The sequence below is a fragment of the Salmo trutta genome, chromosome 4, assembly GCF_901001165.1.
Source record: "Salmo trutta chromosome 4, fSalTru1.1, whole genome shotgun sequence".
NCBI classification, from domain to species: Eukaryota; Metazoa; Chordata; class Actinopteri; order Salmoniformes; family Salmonidae; genus Salmo; species Salmo trutta.
Genome location: NC_042960.1, coordinates 13,728,627 through 13,751,577, shown reverse-complemented (window position 1 = coordinate 13,751,577; position 22,951 = coordinate 13,728,627). Strand labels below are relative to the sequence as shown.

At 43.5% G+C, this 22,951-nt stretch overlaps 2 protein-coding genes and 1 pseudogene across 2 annotated transcripts in view; all 3 read left to right on the top strand.

Moving 5' to 3' along the window:
- LOC115191369 (zinc finger protein 23-like) overlaps positions 1 to 22,951 on the top strand; it is a 417,143-nt gene that overhangs the window by 361,586 nt on the left and 32,606 nt on the right. The window lies entirely within an intron of this gene.
- On the top strand, positions 5,172 to 6,955 carry LOC115191344 (zinc finger protein 112-like; annotated as a pseudogene).
- The window catches only part of LOC115191041 (transcriptional regulator prz1), a 36,394-nt gene continuing 27,226 nt past the window's right edge, over positions 13,784 to 22,951 (top strand). Inside the window, exons 1-3 of the mRNA XM_029749049.1 lie at positions 13,784 to 14,849; positions 15,236 to 15,366; positions 22,904 to 22,925. Coding sequence (XP_029604909.1) covers positions 14,564 to 14,849; positions 15,236 to 15,366; positions 22,904 to 22,925 — 439 coding nt within the window. The 5' untranslated portion in view covers positions 13,784 to 14,563. The remainder of the gene's footprint in view (positions 14,850 to 15,235; positions 15,367 to 22,903; positions 22,926 to 22,951) is intronic.

Sequence of the window (22,951 nt, the reverse complement as noted above, 5' to 3'; positions counted from 1 at the left end):
TTGTCAGTTTTTGGATAGTATACCATACTTTTCCTGATTACTAGGCTATCTTGGACATATTTTTTTATTTAACGAGCCAGGTCAATTAAGAACAAATTCTTCTTGGACAAAGATTCTTTACCGAATTTCCTATTGTCATATTCAGTTTAAAAAAAGTGATGCATTGAACATAATCAATCAATACATAGTGAATCAACAAGATATGATAAGTGTTACCTTACTTGCAGGCAGTGGCGGTTCTAGACCATTTCAACTGGGGGGGCCAAGCTGGGGCCAGTTGTACTGTTAGAGGGGCTAGTTACATTAGACGTTATTGTTGTCATATCGTTTTCTTCACTGCATTGCAGGCATTAGCAGGCAAAAGACCATGTTCATAATCATCATCGTTGCCACTGTCTAATAACAGATGTAAAAAAAGAATGATAGCAAAAATTAGTTCATACTCCACATTTAGGGGGGCCACAAGGGGGTCCAAAATTGTTGTCACAGGGGCACTTTTTCACAATTTTCACAATTTTGCAAGCATTAGTTTCAGACTGTAAATACCAATTAATTGTGTATTACAGGCTTATTAATCAGAATCATTTATTGAATAACATGAAATAGAGTTCTATGGCCACACACACCAGTGGTGGGTTTGTTGTTGAAATGAGAATGTGGTGGGTTTGTCGTTGAAATAAGAATGCATTAGCAGAAAATAACCCCATACCCTACTGTAACATATGGTGGTGGATCTTTGGTCCTGGGGCCCTTTAAGGTCAACGGCATCATTAACTTTACACAGTTGTAGACCGTGTCAATAGTGTACAATATAGCATTGAACATTGACAGTACCTAACCACCTCTTTTCCTCCAATCACTCTCTCAGGTGAAGGCCATCGCACTAGAGGCCACAGGAGCTTTGTGAAACCAGCGGGACACAATACATGGAGACACGACCAACCAATCACTGTTGATGAGGGGAGTGGAACCTCAACCCAGCATGTTATCATGATAGAGGTTAGTGTCATAGTGTAACATGAAAAATTACAGTACATCAAATGTGGCCCATTAATTAATTTCAGAAAGGCTCCCCTCAGCTATTCAGTCATGTACATCCTCATTTATCTGTCATAGGGGAGTTTGTGAGACTTCCCTATGACATTGTTATCCAATTCAACTCATGTACCGATAAAAACCTCCTCGCTTGTGTCAGTCTGCTGATGCAGAAGCTAGAGGTCCTGGGGTCAAGCAGGAGAGGTCTGAAGGAGAGGTCCCACAACACAGAAGAGACATCGAGATTGGAGCACCCCCTGTAGCCACGGAGAACCGCGCCGCCACGCCCCAACCAAGGCCCCGCCGCAGCATCACGGAGGTCAGTAGAACGCAGAACACCGTCTTCAAGTCAGAGACAGACACAGAGACTAAAAACACAAAGGCTCTTTCACACAGGATCTGACCACAGATCAGACCCTGAGAGACTGGGCTGTCCTCCTGCTCCCAGCTCAGAGTATTTACTTTACGGTAACCCGAGCATGAGGACGATTCAATCCCATTGGGACCCTGACAACATGCCCTTGGGTTTAGAGACACAGACTCTGTTGAGAGAGGACTGGAACCAGTACAGTAGTAATGTATAGGATCCAAACAGTGGTGAAATCCTTCATCTGTACCCAGTGTCATATGCGCTTTACCAAACTGGCCATCTGAAGAGGCACCAGATGGTTCACACAGGAGAAATCCTACAGCCGCCCCCAGTGTGAGAAGAGGTTCTCCCACCAGCACCATCTGAAAATGTATCTCTAGGTCCACACGGGAGAGAGGCCATTCGCCTGTACGCACTGCGGGAAGAGGTTCTCAGAGAGGTGCTACCTCAGGATACACCAGCAGAAAAACCATTCCACTCTATAACATAAACCACGTTTCCATCCACAGATGAAAATCATGGCAGCTGTGATGGAAACAGGAAGATTCGGTACAATTTTATAATTTGTTTGTTCGACACGGTGGGATCTTTTTGCGTCTGTAAAATACATTTTGCGAGCAAGGGCGGTGGAAACGCCTATATGTGCAAATGGTGATATAAAAACCATCATATCGAAGTAAACTTGGAGTCACGCGATGATATGGTGTGGGGTCCTCCCACTACGACTCGGGGAAACCATGTGGTTTATTAGGCTACAGATGAAATAACTTAAGAACTTCACATGGTGGTGAAAGTGCACAGTGATCTTGATGCTCATTTTCAAAGAAATATCGAGGGTCTTGATTCTGGTGACATGATGATCGATGCTTGACTTTCGTTTGACAAATACAAATATTCTTGTTCTTTGCCATAATAATCTCATCATGCGGATAGCCTACCTCCGCTGTATCTGTGAGCTGTTGGCTAGAGCGCAGGTACCAAGACCAGAGTAGGTACATTTGCTATTTAACGCAATAGTTTGTGACAAAACGGTAGAGTTGAAAATGTGATGGAAACATTGAACTTTTGATGTTTATTCTGTACATGAAAACTTAAGCGAAAAAGTACATTTTGTATGCACTACGTCATCAAGCACTGAATTTTATCCGCAACAAGTCCGTTTGGTGGAAACAAACCACTGGTGGGAAAATCCGCATATTTTCTTGAAAATCTGTCGTCAATTGAATGGATACCTAGCTATAGAAAGTAACCATTCCACTCGATAGCTTCTGACGTTTAGATCAAACCCTGCATTAAAGACAAAGATGAATTTTCATTGTTGTCAGCAGAAAAAATTGACTGATACATTTGGAATAATGACAGTAACAGAATCAGTGTTGAATATTCCTGGGTAGAATATTGCATGCAGACATTGTATGATGTGTTTCATTACTTCCATTCAACTACTTCATTATATATACTGTATATAAGGCATACAGAATGGGGTCCTAAATTATGGACACTCTTAAAACCTCTTATGGCTAGGGGGCAGTATTTTCACGGCTGGATAAAAAACGTACCCGATTTAATCTGATTATTAGTCCTGCCCAGAAACTAGAATATGCATATAATTATTAGCTTTGGAGAGAAAACACTCCAAAGTTTCTAAAACTGTTTGAATGGTGTCTGTGAGTATAACAGAACTCCTATGGCAGGCAAAAACCTGAGATGGTTCTTTTCAGGAAGTACCCTGTATGACCATTTATTTGCTTTCTTTGACATCTCTTCCAAAAACTAAGGATCTCTGCTGTTACTTGACACTTCCCACGTCTCCAATGGAGTCTCAGAGCCCGGGAAAAACAGGAATGACGTAATTCAAAGCCCTGGCTGAAACAAAGGAGAGCAAAAGCTAAGTGGTCACTCAGTGGACTAAGCCTTACGCTCGCGACCTGCCCCGCCCCCGGCTTTCGGTTTTTCCCTCAGTATACAGACAGGCAGATTCCCGGTCGGAATATTATCGCTTTTCTACGAGATAAATTGCATAAAAATTGGTTTTAAACAGCGGTTGACATGCTTCGAAGTACGGTAATGGAATATTTAGAATTTTTTTGTCACATTCTGCGCCATGCTCGTGGCCGAGATTTAGCGTTGGGATAGTGTCTAGAACTCACGAACAAAACGTCGCTGTTTGGATATAATGATGGATTATTTGGGACCAAACCTACATTTGTTATTGAAGTAGAAGTCCTGGGACTGCTTTCTGACGAAGAACAGGAAAGGTAAGAACATTTTTCTTATAGGAAATGTGATTTTGGTGAAGGCTAAACTGGTTGGGTGTCTAAATAGCTAGCCCGTGATGGCTGGGCTATGTACTTAGATTATTGCAAAATGTGCTTCATCCGAAAAGCTATTTTAAAATCGGACATATCGAGTGCATAGAGGAGTTCTGTATCTATAATTCTTAAAATAATTGTTATGCTTTTTGTGAACGTTTATCGTGAGTAATTTAGTAAAATCACCGGAAGTGTTCGGTGGGAATGCTAGTTCTGAACGTCACATGCTAATGTAAAAAGCTGATTTTTGATATAAATATGAACTTGATTGAACAGACATGCATGTATTGTATAACATAATGTCCTAGGTGTGTCATCTGATGAAGATCATAAAAGGTTAGTGCTGCATTTAGCTGTGGTTTGGGTTTATGTGACATGATATGCTAGCTTGAAAAATGGGTGTCTGATTATTTCTGGCTGGGTACTCTGCTGACATAATCTAATGTTTTGCTTTCGCTGTAAAGCCTTTTTGAAATCGGACAGTGTGGTTAGATAAAGGAGAGTCTTGTCTTTAAATAGCTGTAAAAGAGTCATATGTTTGAAAAGTGGAAGTTTTTGGATTTTAGAGGAGTTTGTATTTCGCGCCCCGCCCATCATTGGATATTGGAGCAGACGTTCCGCTAGCGGAACGTGTAGATGTAAGATTAATAAAGTATAGTATTTTCCCTGATCTTTATCAAGGGTGCCAATAATTTTGCAGTTACATTTGCATATACAGGAATTTGACTCTGTGAAATCGTATTGGACTCAAACGTAGTGGGGATGGGTAAACACTCCATGTTGAAAGTGTGTTTATTATCTGTGTGTACGTACCTGAGGGAGTGTATGTCTGTGTAATCGGTATCACCTCTCTCTTCCAGGAGGAGGAGGGTCCAGAGGTGCTTCTGGTGAAGGGGGAGGGTTGTGAGGAGGGTCTGGGGAACCCTGAGGGGACCATGTTCATGGAGGACAACCAGACTACACCTCCTCCTGAACCCACAGAGGAACCAGCTGAGCAGCACAGGACCACACACAGTCTCAATGAGGTGAGCCCACTGTGAACTACTGTCTGAATGGTATTAGGTCAGGGTCCGTATCCACAAAGTGTCTCAGAGGAGGAGTGCTAATCTAAGATATAATTTTATTCATTATGATCTAAAAGGCAAAACTGATCCTAGATCAGCACTCTGAGACTCTTTGGCCCAGGTCTTGATTCGTTGTCTTAAGTGGTGCGGGACCATGCCTTTTGAATGATCAAATCATTAGAGTGTCAAGTAATAAAATCAACTAACATGTTGGCATAGTACTCATAGCAATCCCTCATTGCCCAATCAGAAGATGCTCCATAGCAGGATGTTCATATCAGATTTCTTGATCCAACATCCTCTCACTCTGTATCTCTTACAGTCAGTAGACATGGAGGATGGGAAGCCTGATGTGCTGCTGGTCAAAGAGGAGACAATAGAAGATGGACCAGAGAGCATTGACCTGCTGAGTGGACTAAAGATGGGGGAGCAAGGTAAGGGAGAAATACATATAGCCTAGATACAGTAATAGATCTTCAATGGGAATAGTGATGCACCTGGTTACTATTCTTTCTTAATTTTCTTCATTCATAAAATGAAATCAATACAACTTATGTTTAGTTACCAAAACACACACATTATAATGTATGAACTTCACCAGGTAATTGACTCAAAACTCTAGATATGGAGAATGATAGAATTCTCTACCATGTTTGTGAAGTCTATTTTGTAACCTCTTGCTGCAGGTGGTTGGCTGGAGGCTAACAGAGGAGACTGGGCAACCATCTTAGATTTCCAGACCCAGACCGGTGCAGCCAAAGGCCCAGGGGACGACATCACTGAGCAGGCCAGGACCAGAGGCGACATAGTGGTCAGTGGATGGGACAGCGTCCTCAACTCTGGGCTGGGGAACAACAATGTTAACCACAACCAGAAACAGACAGTTGAACACAAAACAACAAACAAACTTAGTCTCCATGACAACAGACTGGCTGAGACCAGGGCGAGGCGTAGATTTGGTCCGCGGGGACGGGGAGGTGTCAATATGCGGCGGGAGAGAACAGACACAGACTCTGCTAGTGATGCTCCGTCCTGCTCCTATAGTTGTGATTCAGAGAGACTGATGGCGCCAGGTGCTGCCTTCAGCCTGCCTTCTATAGGATCTATCAACTGGAACATGGACCCTCCGACAACAGAGACACTTCCTGGCCTTCATCCTCCTCACACTCTCCTAATGTTAAACCAGACCTCAGACAATGCCAGTGCCTCAACACTAAATGGCTACACAAGCCCATTGACAAATGACAGTAGTAGTAACTCTATCAGTAGATCCGGTGGAAAAGAGAAGCGCTTCCCGTGTTCTTTCTGTGGGAAAGCCTTCAGTTTCCCCAAACAGGTGGAGATCCACCAGAGGATGCACACGGGGGAGAAACCATTCAGCTGCCACCTGTGCCAAGCCAGTTTCTCCGACTCTTCCAACCTGAAGAGGCACCAGAGGATGCACACGGGGGAGAAACCGTTCGGCTGCCACCTGTGCCAGGCCAGTTTCTCCCACTCGTTCAACCTGAAAAGGCACCAGAGGGTCCATACAGGGGAGAAATCCTTCAGCTTCCCCGGTGTGAGAAGAGGTTCTCCCACCAGCACCAGCTGAAGATGTACCTGAAGGTCCACAAGGGAGAGAGGCCGTTTGCCTGTACGCACTGTGGGAAGAGGTTCTCAGAGAGAAGCTACCTCAGGATACACCAACAGGAAATGCACACGGCCCATGTATAGAGTATAGTGACATGTAATGTAGTACTAGTTAGTTTGTAGTTAATTCTGTTGGTTTTGGATGTAGTAGGGAACTGGATGAGGTGAACTGAGGAAAGAATGATTGTGATGAGGCAGAGTAGATGATATGGTGATGGTTGGTGTGATGGTGTCTGTAAAAATGCTTAATTGATGGGTCCAACCCTGACTGCATGTCCCATTAGGTTGATACTGGTGTTTTATAGTGAGATAATGAGTGCCTTAATTCACATTTACTTGACATAAAGTAGTGAAGATGTGTGTAATGTTGAACCTTTTCCAAAGTATTCAAACATGTATTTTATTAAAGTGAGGGTACCAGATTTACATTAAGGTAAAGTGTTAGTGAAAAGTACCATGTATCGTTTTGTGTAATAAAAGTACTGAATGTCACGTTATGTGAGTGTATGACCATCTTGTTGACATTAAATACAAAATTGACTCTGTGCTGACTGACATAGTTATTTTTGTATCATTGCAGGGAATGAGTTTCCCTTGTCTCAGTCGAACAAAAAACGTAATACGTAATTATTGAATCAACACAATATGGCATTTTTTTCAATAATAAACTCCAATTGCGCTATGATGTTAGGTACTTGAATCAGTGTTAGAGATGGGCTTGACCGTTGTTAAAAATTTTTTTATATCATGTCATGTTTATGTGTGTACAGCATAGAGTTTCTAACATACCAAAAACCAGGGATAGATGGCAGTATTTGCGCGAAACTGAAACCGCGGACCACCGCATTCAACCACGGTAAAGTGACCGGGAACATGGATGAGTACAAACAGACCAGCTACAAACTCCGTAAGGCAATCAAAGAAGCAAAAAGTCAGTACAGGGACAAAGTGTAGTTGCAATTCAACGGCTCAGACACCAAACGCACGTGGCAAGGACTGTTAACTCTTAGATGGCTGACAGCCGGACGGCATCCCAAGCCACGTCCTCAGAGCATGCGCAAACCAGCTGGCTGGAGTTTTTACGGACATATTCAATCTGTCTCTATCCTTGTCTGCCATCCCCACATGCTTCAATTTTTCCACCATTGTTCCTGTACCCAAGCAAGCTAAGGTAACAACTAAATGACTATCGCCCCATAGCATTCACTTCTGTCACCATGAAGTGCTTAGAGAGTCTAGTCAAGGGCCATATCACCACCACCTTACCGCCCCAACAGAACCATGGACGACGCGATCGCCATCGCACTAGAAAAACTGCCCTATCCCACCTGAACAAGAGGAATACTGACTACAGCTCAGCTTTCACCATAGTGCCCTCAAAGCTCGTCACCTTGAACTCTTCCCTGTGTAACTGGGTCCTGGACTTCCTGACAGGCTGACCCCAGTTGGTGAGGACCGCCTGGTACAGTAACTGCACCACCCTCAATCGCATGGCTCTTCAGAGAGTGGTGTGGTCAGCCCAATGCACGCTTCCGGCCCTCCAGGTCATTTATACAACTTTGTGTCGATGGAAGGCCAAGAAGATCATTAGGGACCTCAGCCAACCGAGCCAGGGACTGTTCACTTTACCGTCTGGCAGACGGTACAGGGGCATCAGAACCAACAGGCTCCGTGATGGCTTCTAACACCAAACTGTTGAACAGCCGTCACTAGCTGTCTGCCTGTCCAGTACTCTGTCCTGCACCTAAGAAACTTTTTTGTGCACACATAATCCCACAAAATACACACACACAAGCTCTTTCTCTCTCTCTCTCACACACACACACACACACACACACACACACACACACACACACACACACACACACACACACACACACACACACACACACACACACACACACACACACACACACACACACACACACACACACACACACACACACACACACAGACTCTGCACACATTCATACACCCATACTCACAAACACAGTCAACGCTGTTGTCCCATGTACAGTTGAAGTCGTAAATTTACATACACCTTAGCCAAAAACATTTAAACTCAGTTCTTCACAATTCCTGACATTTAATCCTAGTACAAATTCCCTGTCTTAGGTCAGTTAGGATCACAACATTATTTAAGAATGTCAAATGTCAGAATAATAGTAAAGAGAATGATTTATTTAAGCTTTTATTTCTTTCATCACATTCCCAGTGGGTTAGACGTTTACATACACTCAATTAGTATTTGGTAGCATTGCCTTTAAATTGTTTAACTTGGGTCAAATGTTTTGGGGAGCCTTCCACAAGCTTCCCACAATAAATTGGGTGAATTTTGTCCCATTCCTCCTGACAGAGCTGGTGTAACTAAGTTAGGTTTGTAGGCCTCCTTGCTCACACACACTTTTTCAGTTCTGCCCATACATTTTCTAGAGGATTGAGGTCAGGGCTTTGTGATGGCCACTCCAATACCTTGACTTTGTTGTCCTTAAGCCATTTTGCCACAACTTTGGAAGTATGCTTGGGGTCATTGTCCATTTGGAAGACCCATTTGCGACCAAGCTTTAACTTCCTGACTGATGTCGTGAGATGTTGCTTCAATATATCCACATTATTTTACCTCCTCATGGTGCCATCTATTTTGTGAAGTGCACCAGTCCCTGCAGCAAAGCACCCCCACAACATGATGCTGCCACCCCCGTGCTTCACGGTTGGGATGGTGTTCTTCGGCTTGCAAGCATCCCCCTTTTTCCTCCAAACATAATGATGGTCATTATGGCCAAACAGTTCTATTTTTGTTTCATCAGACCAGAGGACATTTCTCCAAAAAGAACGATCTTTGTCCCCATGTGCAGTTGCAAACCGTAGTCTGGCTTTTTATGGCAATTTTGGAGCAGTGGCTTCTTCCTTGCGGACTCGTTTTACTGTGGATATAGATACTTTTGTACCTGTTTCCTCCAGCATCTTCACAAGGTCCTTTGCTGTTGTTGTGAGATTGATTTGCACTCTTCGCACCAAGGTACGTTCATCTCTAGGAGACAGAACGCATCTCCTTCCTGAACGGTATGACGGCTGCGTGGTCCCATGGTGTTTATACTTGCGTACTATTGTTTGTACAGATGAACATGGTACCTTCAGGCATTTGGAAATTGCTCCCAAGGATGAACCAGACTTGTGGAGGTCTACAATTATTTTCTGAGGTCCTGGCTGATTTCATTTGATTTTCCCATGATGTCAAGCAAAGAGGCACTGAGTTTGAAGGTAGGCCTTGAAATACATCCATGTCAATTAGCCTATCAGAAGCTTCTAAAGCCATGACATGATTTTCTGGAATTCCCCAAGCTGTTTAAAGGCACAGTTAACTTAGTGTATGTAAACTTCTGACCCACTGGAATTGTGATACAGTGAATTATAAGTGAAATAATCTGTCTGTAAACAATTGTTGGAAAAATGACTTGTGTCATGCACAAAGTAGATGTCCTAACCGACTTGCCAAATCTATAGTTTGTTAACAAGAAATTTGTGGAGTGGTTGAAAAACAAGTTTTAATGACTCCAACCTAAGTGTATGTAAACTTCCGACTTCAACTGTATATAGAGACATTGAACACTGGACACTTCCCATTTTTTGTATACTGTTTATACACACTGTATTTATATAATGTATTCTTGACATAGCTCACTCTAATACATCTACTGCTGTACATATCATTCATCCTGTGTATATACGCACAGATTGCTATTCGGATTATTGATATAAACTCAGCAAAAAAAGAAACGTCCTCTCACTGTCAACTGCGTTTATTTTCAGCAAACTTAACATGTGTAAATATTTGTATGAACATAACAAGATTCAACAACTGAGACATTAACTGAACAAGTTCCACTGACATGTGACTTACAGAAATTGAATAATGTGTCCCTGAACAAAGGGGTGGTCAAAATCAAAAGTACTGGAGTGCATCTCCTCTTCATGGACTGCACATGATTTGCCAGTTCTTGCTGTGAGATGTTACCCCACTCTTCCACCAAGGCACCTGCAAGTTCCCCCGGACATTTCTGGGGGGAATGGCCCTAGCCCTCACCCTCCAATCCAACAGGTCCCAGACGTGCTCAATGGGATTGAGATCCAGGCTTTTTGCTCGCCATGGTAGAACACTGACATTCCGGTCTTACAGGAAATCAGCAAAAAATCACGCACAGAGCGAGCAGTATGGCTGGTGGCATTGTCATGCTGGAGGGTCATGTCAGGATGAGCCCGTAGGAAGGGTACCACATGAGAGGAGGATGTCTTCCCTCTAACGCACAGCGTTGAGATTGCCTGCGATGACAACAAGCTCAGTCCGATGATGCTGTGACACACCGCACCAGACCATGACCCGACCCTCCACCTCCAAATCGATCCGGCTCCAGAGTATAGGACTCTGTGTAACGCTCATTCCTTCGACGATAAACGCGAATCCGACCATCACCCCTGGTGAGACAAAAGCGTGACTCGTCAGTGAAGAGCACTTTTTGCCAGTCCTGTCTGGTTCAGCAACGGTGGGTTTGTGACCATAGGCGACGTTGTTGCCGGTGATGTCTGGTGAGGACCTGCCTTACAACAGGCCTACAAACCCTCAGTCCAGCCTCTCTCAGCATTTTGCGGACAGTCTGAGCACTGATGGAGATTTGTGCGTTCCTGGTGTAACTCGGGCAGTTGTTGTTGCCATCCTGTACCTGTCCCGTGATGTTCGGATGTACCGATCCTGTGCAGGTGTTGTTACACGTGGTCTGCCACTGCGAGGATGATTAGCTGTCCGTCCTGTCTCCCTGTAGCTCTGTCTTAGGCGTCTCACAGTACGGACATTGCAATTTATTGCTCTGGCCACATCTGCAGTCCTCATGCCTCCTTTCAGCATGCCTAAGGCACGTTCACACAGATAAGCAGAGACCCTGGGCATCTTTCTTTTGGTGTTTTTCAGAGTCAGTAGAAAGGCCTCTTTAGTGTCCTAAGTTTTCATAACTGTGACCTTAATTGCTTACCATCTGTAAGCTGTTAGTGTCTTAACGACTGTTCCACAGGTGCATGTTCATTAATTGTTTATGGTTCATTGAACAAGCATGGGAAACAGTGTTTTAACCCTTTACAATGAAGATCTGTGAAGTTATTAGGATTTTTATGAATTATCTTTGAAAGACAGGGTCCTGAAAAAGGGACTTTTCTTTTTTTGATGAGTTTAGTATTATTTGGATTGATTCGTTCTGTTATTTCTTCATTAGAATGTTTCATTATCTGTTTGACATTGTGCTGCGCTGTTAGGAGCTGGTAACAAGCATTTAGCTAGTAACTATAACATCCAATAAACTGTGTACGCCACCATTAAACTTTGATTTGATTATATAAACCTTTATATGCTCTTCTTTAAATTTGTGTTCACGGACTGCAGTTGATGAGGAACTGCTGATATCCAGTGTTGCTGGGACTGAACACTTCCCTGAACACCTCCCTATGCAACTGGATCCTGGACATTCTGACGGGCCACCCCCAGGTGGTTATGGGTAGGTAACATCTGCCACGCTGACCCTCAACACAGGGCCGCTCAGGGGTCTGTGCTTAGTCCCCTCCTGTACTCCCTGTTCACCCACGACCTTGGCCGAGCACAAGTCCAATGCCATCATCAAGTTTGCTGACGACATGACGGCGGTAGGCCTGATCACCAACAAGGGAGGAGGTCAGAGACCTGGCAGTGTGGTGCCAGGACAACAACTTCTCCCTCAACACCAGCAAGACAAAGGAGCTGATTGTGGACTACAGGAGACTGAGGGGCGAGCATGCCCCATCCACAGGACTTTAGTGGAGCATGTCGAGAGCTTCAAGTTCCTCTGTGCCCACATCATCAAGGACTTAACATCGTCCTCTCACACCAGCACAGTCGTGAAGGTTCGACAGTGCCTCTTCCCCCAGGAGGTTTGAAAAGATTTGACATGCCCTTTCAGATCCTCAAAAAGTTATACACCATTGATAGCATTTTGACTGGCTGCATCACCACTTGGTATGGCAACTGCACTGCCCTCGATCGCAAGGTGCTACAGAGGATGGTGTAGATGGCGCAGTACATCACTGGGGCCGAGCTTCCTGCCATCTTGGACCTCTATACCAGGCGGTGTCAGAGGAAGGGCCGGAAAATTGTCAAAGACCCCAGCCACAGACTATCGCACAGAAAGCGGTACCAGAGCATCAATTCTGGGACCAAAAGGCACCTGAACAGCTTCTAACCCCAAGTCATAAGACTGCTAAATAGCTAATCAAATGGCTACCCAGACTATTGCATTGACCCTTTATTGCACTGACTCTATGCACACTCACTGGACTCTACCCACACACATACTTACACTGACTCTCACAACACACACTCTACCTATGCTCACACACTGCTGCTACTCTTTATATTATCTATCCTGATTGCCTAGTCACTTTTACCCCTACCTACATGTACATATTACCTCAAATATATTGAACAAAAATATTAAAACACAACAAGCAACAATTTAATAGATTTTACTGAGTTACAGTTCATATAAGGAAGTCAGTCAATTGAAATAAATGAATTAGGCCCTAATCTATGGATTTCACATGACTGGGCAGGGGCATAGCCATAGGTGGGCCTGGGAGGGCAAAGGCCCACCCACTGGGGAGCTAGGCCCAGCCAATCAGAATGATTTTTTTCCCACAAAGGGGCTTTATTACAGATAGAAATACTCCTAAATTTCATCAGCTGTCCGGGTGGCTGGTGTCAGACGATTCCACAGGTGAAGAAGCCGGATGTGGAGGTCCTGGGCTGGCATGTTTACACATGGTCTGCGGTTGTGAGGCGGGTTGGACGTACTACCAAATTCACTATAACTCTGTTGGAAGTGGCTTATGGTAGAGAAATTAACATTACATTTTCTGGCAACAGCTCTGTTGGACCTTCCTGCAGTCAGCATGCCAATTGCATGCTCCTTCAAAACTTGAGACATCTGTGGCATTGTGTTGTGTGACAAAACTGTGCATTTTAGAGTGGCCTTTTATTGTCCCCAGCACAAGGTGCAACTGTGTAATGATCATGCTGTTTAATCAGCTTCTTGATATGCCACACCTGTCAGATGGATGGATTATCTTGGAAAAGGAGACATGTTTATTAACAGGGATGTAAACACATTTGTGCACAAATGTCTCTCAAATTAAGCTTGTTGTGCATTTCTGGGATCTTTTATTTCAGCTCATGAAACATGGGACCAACACTTTACATGTTGCGTTTATATTTTTCTTCAGTATAAATTGAATAAAGTCAGTCATTCTATTCTTCTGTACTCTATTAATGCTAACACAGTACGAATACCCATACTTGTATAACATACTTAAACTGCATACTCATTTCAGCGTTTGATCTAGTATAATTCACTCATCTTTTTGACAACAGCTGATAATCAGATAAATTGACGCCTGTACTAAAATGAACGAATTGCGGGAGTCAACGCAATCACGCATTAGGTGAAACTTTCAGCTTAATAATGCTGCGTTCATGTCTTAGTCGGAACTACAAATATCGGACATTTCCCAATTGCTAACGGTTGTATTTATAGGCGTTCATCGAATCAGCAGATCGGACATTCGGAACAAGATTTCCCTTGTTCCGAATAGAATGTGAACGCGGCATATTTTCGAAATTTCACATAATATAAAACGTTATTTTTTCGCATACTACGACCCGTACGCTAGTATGGGTATTCGAACACTGTACTGTTCTTTCTAAACAAGTCTGCTCTCAGCTTGAAAGATAATGATCATAGGATATGTTATGTGTAATATAATGTAATAAGAATGACCGTGTTTCAAACAACAGCGCGCATTCCTTTCCATTTAACCAAACCCTTTGAAATACAGTAATGACGCCAACAAATAAGATCCTTTCGCTTCAGTGTAAACGGAAGCCAACAGTGACCAGTAACGATTTCTCCGTTAGCGTTTTTATTGATGTTATTTAGACTTTTATTAACGCCGTGGTACTCAATATGACTAATTTACCTGCACAACATCACATACTTGCCGAAGGTAGTGTTTAATTCACGTTGGCGACAGGCCTTGGTTGATAGCTAGCTAAGTTAGCTGCTAACTAAGGTTAGCTTAAAATGGCTAACGTGAACAGTATGGTTTTTCACACTCAAATAGCCTCCATCATGGAGGTGCTAGCGAATGCAGCCGTGGCAGAGATCTGTAAAGTCGTTGACGACGACTATGCAGTGTTTCGTTTGGAAATAACTCAAAGCCAGAAAGAAAACAGGGCATTGCGCAGGAAACTACAGCTACTGGAACTGAAAGTGTCACGGGAGCGCGCAGAGAGGACATTGCGAGAGCGCGGCCTCGCCAGTCCCAGTAGTGTCAAGATCCTCGACCGATACAGAGGAGTGGAAAGAGGTACAGTTTGGAGAAGGCCGAGGCTGCGCGGCTTGTTGTCGTTCATGTATAGCTCAGTGCCTGTCACCCGTTCCGTTCTGTACATGTGTTACCCAGAATTGAGCCTTGGTCAGTTTTTTGATAGTTTGCAATAATTCCCCTGATTACTTAGCTATCTTGCACAAAGACACTATCATATTCTAACCAGATCCTTGATGTACTGCATTTCCTATTATTTACTCAAAGAAAACAATTTGATGCATATAACATGTCAATCAATAACTAGTATGAAGTGATAAAGTGTTACCTTACACCCTAGCCAATTCTAGACAGTGTGAATAGTGTACAATATAGCGTTGAGCATTGACAGTACCTAACCACCTCTTTACCCCTAATCACTCTCTCAGGTGAAGGACATCTCATTGGAGGCCACAGGAGCTTTGTGAAGCCAGCGGGACACAATGCATGGATAGATGAACAACCAATCACTATTGATGAGGAGAGTGGAACCTCAACCCAGCACGTTATGGTGATAGAGGTTAGTTTAATAATGTTGCATAACACATTACAGTTACTTTGTAAATCAAATGTGGCCTGTTTATTTCAGAAAGGCTCCACTCATCCTTCGTATGATGTGGGAGTACCCTGCAGTTAAATGCTTCTGGGACAAAGTTAATTTCAAAGTGCATGAATGTAAATATTAAATGCGTTGAATCTACTATATTACCTAACGATGATAGCTCCTTGAATCTCTCAATCATAAAGAGACTATTACTTCTGGCAGGCAGTGCTGCTGCAAAAAAGAATAAAGGAAAATATATTTAAAAACGCCTAATTTCAACTGTACAGACAACTGTACAAATGACCCCAAACGTTTGATCATTTGTACAGTTGTATGTACAGTTGAAATCGGAAGTTTACATACACTTAGGTTGGAGTCATTAACTTGTTTTTCAACCACTCCACAAATTTCTTGTTAACAAACTATAGTTTTGGCAAGTCGGTTAGGACATCTACTTTGTGCATGACACAAGTAATTTTTCCAACAATTATTTACAGACAGATTATTTCACTTATAATTCACTGTATCACAATTCCAGTGGGTCAGAAGATTACATATACTACGTTGACTGTGCCTTTAAACAGCTTGGAAAATTCCAGAAAATGTCATGGCTTTAGAAGCTTCTGATAGGCTAATTTACATAATTTGAGTCAATTGGAGGTGTACCTGTGGATGTATTTCAAGGCCTACCTTCAAACACAAGGCCTCTTTGCTTGACATCAATGGAAAATCAATTGACATCAGCCAAGACCTCAGAAAAAAAATTGTAGACCACATCTCTGCTTCATCCTTGGGAGCAATTTCCAAACACCTGAAGGTACCACGTTCATCTGTACAAACAAGATTACGCAAGTATAAACACCATGGGACCACGCAGCCGTCATACCGCTCAGGAAGGAGACGCGTTCTGTCTCCTAGAGATGAACGTACCTTGGTGCGAAACGTGCAAATCAATCCCAGAACAACAGCAAAGGACCTTGTGAAGATGCTGGAGGAAACGGGTACAAAAGTATCTATACCCACAGTAAAACGAGTCCTGTATTGACATAACCTGAAAGGCCTCTCAGCAAGGAAGAAGCCACTGCTCCAAAACCGCCATAAAAAAGCCAGACTACAGATTGCAACTGCACATGGTGACCAAATACTAATTGACTTTGTAAATTTCTGATCCACTGGGAATGTGATGAAAGAAATAAAAGCTGAAATAAATCACTCTACTTTTATTCTGACATTTGACATTCTTAAAATAAAGTGGTGATCCTAACTGACCTAAGATCCTAACTGACCTTTTTCTCGGATTAAATGTCAGGAAATGGTGAAAAACTGAGCCAAATACATTTAAACTAAGGTGTATGTAAACTTCCGACTTCAATTGTGTACAGTCGTGGCCAAAAGAGACACATTAATTTCCACAAAGTGTGCTGCTTCAGTGTCTTTAGATATTTGTCAGATGTTACAATGGAATACTGAAGTATAATTACAAGCATTTCATAAGCGTCAAGGGCTTTTATTGACAATTACATGAAGTTGATGCAATGAGTCAATATTTGCAGTGCTGACCCTTCTTTTCAAGACCTCTGCAATCTGCCCTGGCATGCTGTCAATTAACCTCTGGGCCACATCCTGACTGATGGCAGCCCATTCTTGCATAATCAATGCTTGGAGTTTGTCAGAATTTGTGGGTTTTTGTTTGTCCACCCGCCTCTTGAGGATTGACCACAAGTTCTCAATGGGATTAAGGTCTGGGGAGTTTCCTGGCCATGGACCCAAAATATCGATGTTTTGTTCCCCGAGCCACTAAGTTGTCACTTTTGCCTTATGGCAAGGTGCTCCATCATGCTGGAAAAGGCATTGTTTGTCACCAAACTGTTCCTGGATGGTTGGGAGAAGTTGCTCTCGGAGGTGTTTGTACCATTCTTTATTCAGGACTGTGTTCTTAGGCAAAATTGTGAGTGAGCCCACTCCCTTGGCTGAGAAGCAACCCCACACATGAATGGTTTCAGGATGCTTTACTGTTGGCATGACACAGGACTGATGGTAGCACTCACCTTGTCTTCTCCACACAAGCCTTTTTCCGGATGGCCAAACAATCGGAAAGGGGATTCGTCAGAGAAAATGACTTTACCCCAGTCCTCAGCAGTCCAATCCCTGTACCTTTTGCAGAATATCAGTCTGTCCCTGATGTTTTTCTTGGCGGGAAGTGGCTTCTTTGCTGCCCTTCTTGACACCAGGCCATCCTCCAAAAGTCTTCGCCTCACTGTGCGTGCAGATGCACTCACACCTGCCTGCTGCCATTCCTGAGCAAGCTTTGTACTGGTGGTGCCCCGATCCCGCAGCTGAATGAAATTTAGGAGACGGTCCTGGCGCTCGCTGGACTTTCTTGGGCGCCCTGAAGCCTTCTTCACAACATTTGAACCTCTCTCGTTGAAGTTCTTGATGATCCGATAAATGGTTGATTTAGGTGCAATCTTACTGGCAGCAATATCCTTGCCTGTGAAGCCCTTTTTGTGCAAAGCAATGATGACGGCACGTGTTTCCTTGCAGGTAACCACGGTTGACAGAGGAAGAACAATGATTCCATGCACCACCCTCATTTTGAAGCTTCCAGTCTGTTATTCGAACTCAATCAGCATGACAGAGTGATCTCCAGCCTTGTCCTCATCAACACTCAAACCTGTGTTAACGAGAGAATCACTGACATGATGTCAGCTGGTCCTTTTGTGGTAGGGGTGAAATGCAGAGGAAATGTTTTTTGGGGATGCAGTTCATTTGCATGACAAATTAATTGCAATTCATCTGATCACTCTTCATAACATTCTGGAGTATATGCAAATTGTATGATGGCAAACTGAGGCAGCAGACTTTGAAAATGAATGTGTCATTCTCAACTTTTGGCCACGACTGTTATTTATTTATATATATATATATATAATGACACACTGCTCAAAAAAATAAATGGAACACTAAAATAACACATCCTAGATCTGAATGAAAGAAATAATCTTATTAAATACTTTTTTTCTTTACATAGTTGAATATGCTGACAACAAAATCACACAAAAATAATCAATGGAAATCCAATTTATCAACCCATGGAGGTCTGGATTTGGAGTCACACTCAAAATTAAAGTGGAAAACCACACTACAGGCTGATCCAACTTTGATGTAATGTCCTTAAAACAAGTCAAAATGAGGCTCAGTAGTGTGTGTGGCCTCCACGTGCCTGTATGACCTCCCTACAACGCCTGGGCATGCTCCTGATGAGGTGGCGGATGGTCTCCTGAGGGATCTCCTCCCAGACCTGGACTAAAGCATCTGCCAACTCCTGGACAGTCTGTGGTGCAACGTGGCGTTGGTGGATGGAGCGAGACATGATGTCCCAGATGTGCTCAATTGGATTCAGGTCTGGGGAATGGGCGGGCCAGTCCATAGCATCAATGCCTTCCTCTTGCAGGAACTGCTGACACACTCCAGCCACATGAAGTCTAGCATTGTCTTGCATTAGGAGGAACCCAGGGCCAACCGCACCAGCATATGGTCTAACAAGGGGTCTGAGGATCTCATCTCGGTAGCTAATGGCAGTCAGGCTACCTCTGGCGAGCACATGGAGGGCTGTGCGGCCCCCCCCAAAGAAATGCCACCCCACACCATGACTGACCCACCGCCAAACCGGTCATGCTGGAGGATGTTGCAGGCAGCAGAACGTTCTCCACGGCGTCTCCAGACTCTGTCACGTCTGTCACATGTGCTCAGTGCGAACCTGCTTTCATCTGTGAAGAGCACAGGGCGCCAGTGGCGAATTTGCCAATCTTGGTGTTCTCTGGCAAATGCCAAACGTCCTGCACGGTGTTGGGCTGTAAGCACAACCCCCACCTGTGGACGTCGGGCCCTCATACCACCCTCATGGAGTCTGTTTCTGACCGTTTGAGCAGACACATGCACATTTGTGGCCTGCTGGAGGTCATTTTGCAGGGCTCTGGCAGTGCTCCTCCTGCTCCTCCTTGCACAAAGGCGGAGGTAGCGGTCCTGCTGCTTGGTTGTTGCCCTCCTACGGCCTCCACATCTCCTGATGTACTGGCCTGTCTCCTGGTAGCGCCTCCATGCTCTGGACACTACGCTGACAGACACAGCAAACCTTCTTGCCACAGCTCGCATTGATGTGCCATCCTGGATGAGCTGCACTACCTGAGCCACTTGTGTGGGTTGTAGACTCCGTCACATGCTACCACTAGAGTCAAAGCACCGCCAGCATTCAAGTGACCAAAACATCAGCCAGGAAGCATAGGAACTGAGAAGTGGTCTGTGGTCACCACCTGCAGAACCACTCCTTTATTGGGGCTATCTTGCTAATTGCCTATAATTTCCACCTGTTGTCTATTCCATTTGCACAACAGCATGTGAAATTTATTGTCAATCAGTGTTGCTTCCTAAGTGGACAGTTTGATTTCACAGAAGTGTGATTGACTTGGAGTTACATTGTGTTGTTAAGTGTTCCCTTTTATTTTTTTGAGAAGTGTGTGTGTGTGTGTGTGTGTGTGTGTGTGTATATATACACACACACACTGCGTGCACAATGATTAGGCAAATTGTATTCCTCAGGATTAATTTTATTGTTGAACAAACACAATGCTCTCAGTCAATCCAAAATGTTATTGAACCTCAAACCTGAATGTTTAACAAAGGAAAAGTGAGTTTTGTCTTTCTCAGGGAAATATAAGTGTGCAGAATTATTAGGCAACTAAATTACAAAAATAATTTCTCTCAACTCACTTGTTTATTCTCAATTTTTAGAGTAAGTGTAACAGATATGTAACACAAAAATGACAATTATATAACATTTTTGGCCTTTCAAAAATATTCAGTGACCAATATAGCCACCCTTATTTTCAATAACTGCCATGAGCCTTCCATCCATGGAGTCTGTCAGTTTCTTGATCTTTTCACGATCAATCTTCGCTGAAGCAGCAACCACAGCCTCCCAAATGCTGTTCAAAAAGGTGTATTGTCTTCCATCACTGTAAATCTCACGTTTGAGAAGGGCCCACAAGTTCTCAATAGGATTTAAGTCAGGTGAGGAAGGGGGCCAGGTCATTATTCATGCATCATAGAGTCCCTTGCTGGCTAGCCAAGCAGTGGAGTACTTGGATGCATGTGATGGAGCATTGTCCTGCATAAAGATCATGGCCTTCTAGAATGCTGAGGACTTCTTCCTGTACCACTGTTTCACGAAAGAATCTTCCAGAAACTGGCAGTAGGTTTGGGAGTTGAGTTTCAGTCCATCTTCAACCCGAAAAGGTCCAACTACCTCATCCTCAATGATAGCAGCCCATACCAATACCCCTCCTTCACCTTGCTGGCACCTGACTCAAAGTGGTGCCCTGTGTCCATTACTGATCCAGCCACGGGCCCATCCATTTGGTCCATCAAGAGTCACTTTCATTTCATCTGTCCATAAAACCTTTGAAAAATCTGTCTTCAGGTATTTCTTTGCCCAATCTTGACGCTTCAACTTGTGAATCTTATTCAGTGGTGGTCTTGTTTCAGTCTTCTTGACCTTGGCCATGTCTCTGAGCACTTGACACCTTGTACTTCTGAACACTCCATGTAGGTTGTAGTTCTGGAATACAGTGGAACTAGAGGATAATGGGTTCCTGGTAGTTTGACGTTTAATTCTTCAAGTCTTTTGCAGTTAATTTGTGCCTTTTCTTTCCCATGCGTTTTTTGCGCCCCAGTTGACTATTCGCAACAAAACATTTGAATGTCCGGTGGTCACACCTCAGTAGATTAGCTATTTAAAGAGTGTCGCATCCGTCTGAAAGGCATTTTACATTTTTGCCTTTTCAGTGTCAGTTAAATTTCTTTTTTGGCCCATTTTTACCTCGGGTAATGAGGCTGCCTAATAATTATGCACACCTTGATATAAGGTGTTATTCACTTTCGCCACACCCTCCCTCATTAAACAAATACATATCACCTGAAAATGATTAAATCCAATAAGCATTCAAGTTTATATGGTTTGGAGTTCGAAAATGTGAATAGAAACAATGATAAGATCAGAATACTCACTTGCCTAATAATTGTGCACGCAGTGTATATATCACACACCTATTTTCATATTTTTTACTTTCTTTGCTTTCAGTCCCAAAAAGGGATTAGGGAGAGTTTTCCCTGGTCGCCGAGGGGGGGTGGGAGTGTGGCTGTAAAAGCGTCTTCGGTTGATTATGGGGTGGGAACTGACAACTAACCTGTGTTGCTAGGCAGGGTGGGAAGGGGTCGAAAACATGGTTTCCATGTGGGGTGGACGGAAATATGTTGAGCTGGGGGGGAATGGCATTAGAGGTCTTCACGGATAAAAACCTGTACCCGAATATCCCAGACCCTATCCAGGCCCTATCCAGGGCCCAGAATTCTAAATAATATCACAGGTCTGGGTCGTATCTGATTGATTGTCTCGGGTATGTGTAATTTTAACTGAACTGTTTGGACGGGCCCGTACAGAACCAAATGTGACTGCTGCAGTAGAGAGATTTCATAATTTATGCTGCTGCTCTTGCTTTTCATGAGTGTAGCTGGTTGTTGTTGGCCAATCATAAGTCATCAAAGCAGATATTGGCTACAGGCGTTGGGCCTCGTTCTGTGTCACAAAAGTTGGGAGATATCTAATCAATGGAAGATGGAATTAAAATGTATGGAATTAAAAGTTAAAGGAGAAGGATAGGCTACAATGACCAACAGCCAACAGGTAGGCTGCTACTTAATATTTGAATGGAGTTGTTGTTATTTGTAACAGTAGAATGAGAGAGCACATGCACTGCAGCCTCAATTAGCCTAGCTAGCTAACTAGCTTCTCCTGGTTTGATGCAGTCAAGACAGGTACTACGTAGTCATATTTGATAATAAATAGCCTAGCTATGGCAGCTAGCGACAGGTAGCCTAGTGGTTAAGAGCGTTTTGCCAGTAACCGAAAAGTTGCAGGTTCAAATCCTGAGCCAAAATCTGTCTGTGCCCTTGAACAAGGCACTTAGCCCTAATTGCTCCAGGATCGTCGTCAATAATGGCTGATCCCTGGCCATGACCTGCAACAAATAAATGTCCAATTCACATGTGTATAATACACACTTGTACATGTCTCCATATTTGAAAAATTTAGTTATGCATATCTGGTCCAAGTGGGAAAGCCCCAGGTCCATTTTCATAACAGGTCCAACTTTTTGAAGATGTCTAAATGGGATGGTGAGTTGGTGGTGTAGGACCATCTCTTATGTTACTCTTACTCTCTTCTTTACACCAATTCTGTTATTACAAAATCTGTGTAATCAATATGATAATTTCTCTGTTTTTCTTTGGCAGCCTACATGTTGTATAAACTGTGGAAATTGAAATGAATATTGTACCCCCCCCCCCCAAAAAAAATGACAAGTCAAATACAAACTTGGTCAAAAAATTGACTTCCCTACGACATTGTTATCCAATTCTACTCATGTACCGTTAATAACCTCCTCTCTTGTGTCAGTCTGCAGATGCAGAGGCTGCAGGTCCTCTGGTAAAGCAGGAGAAGACT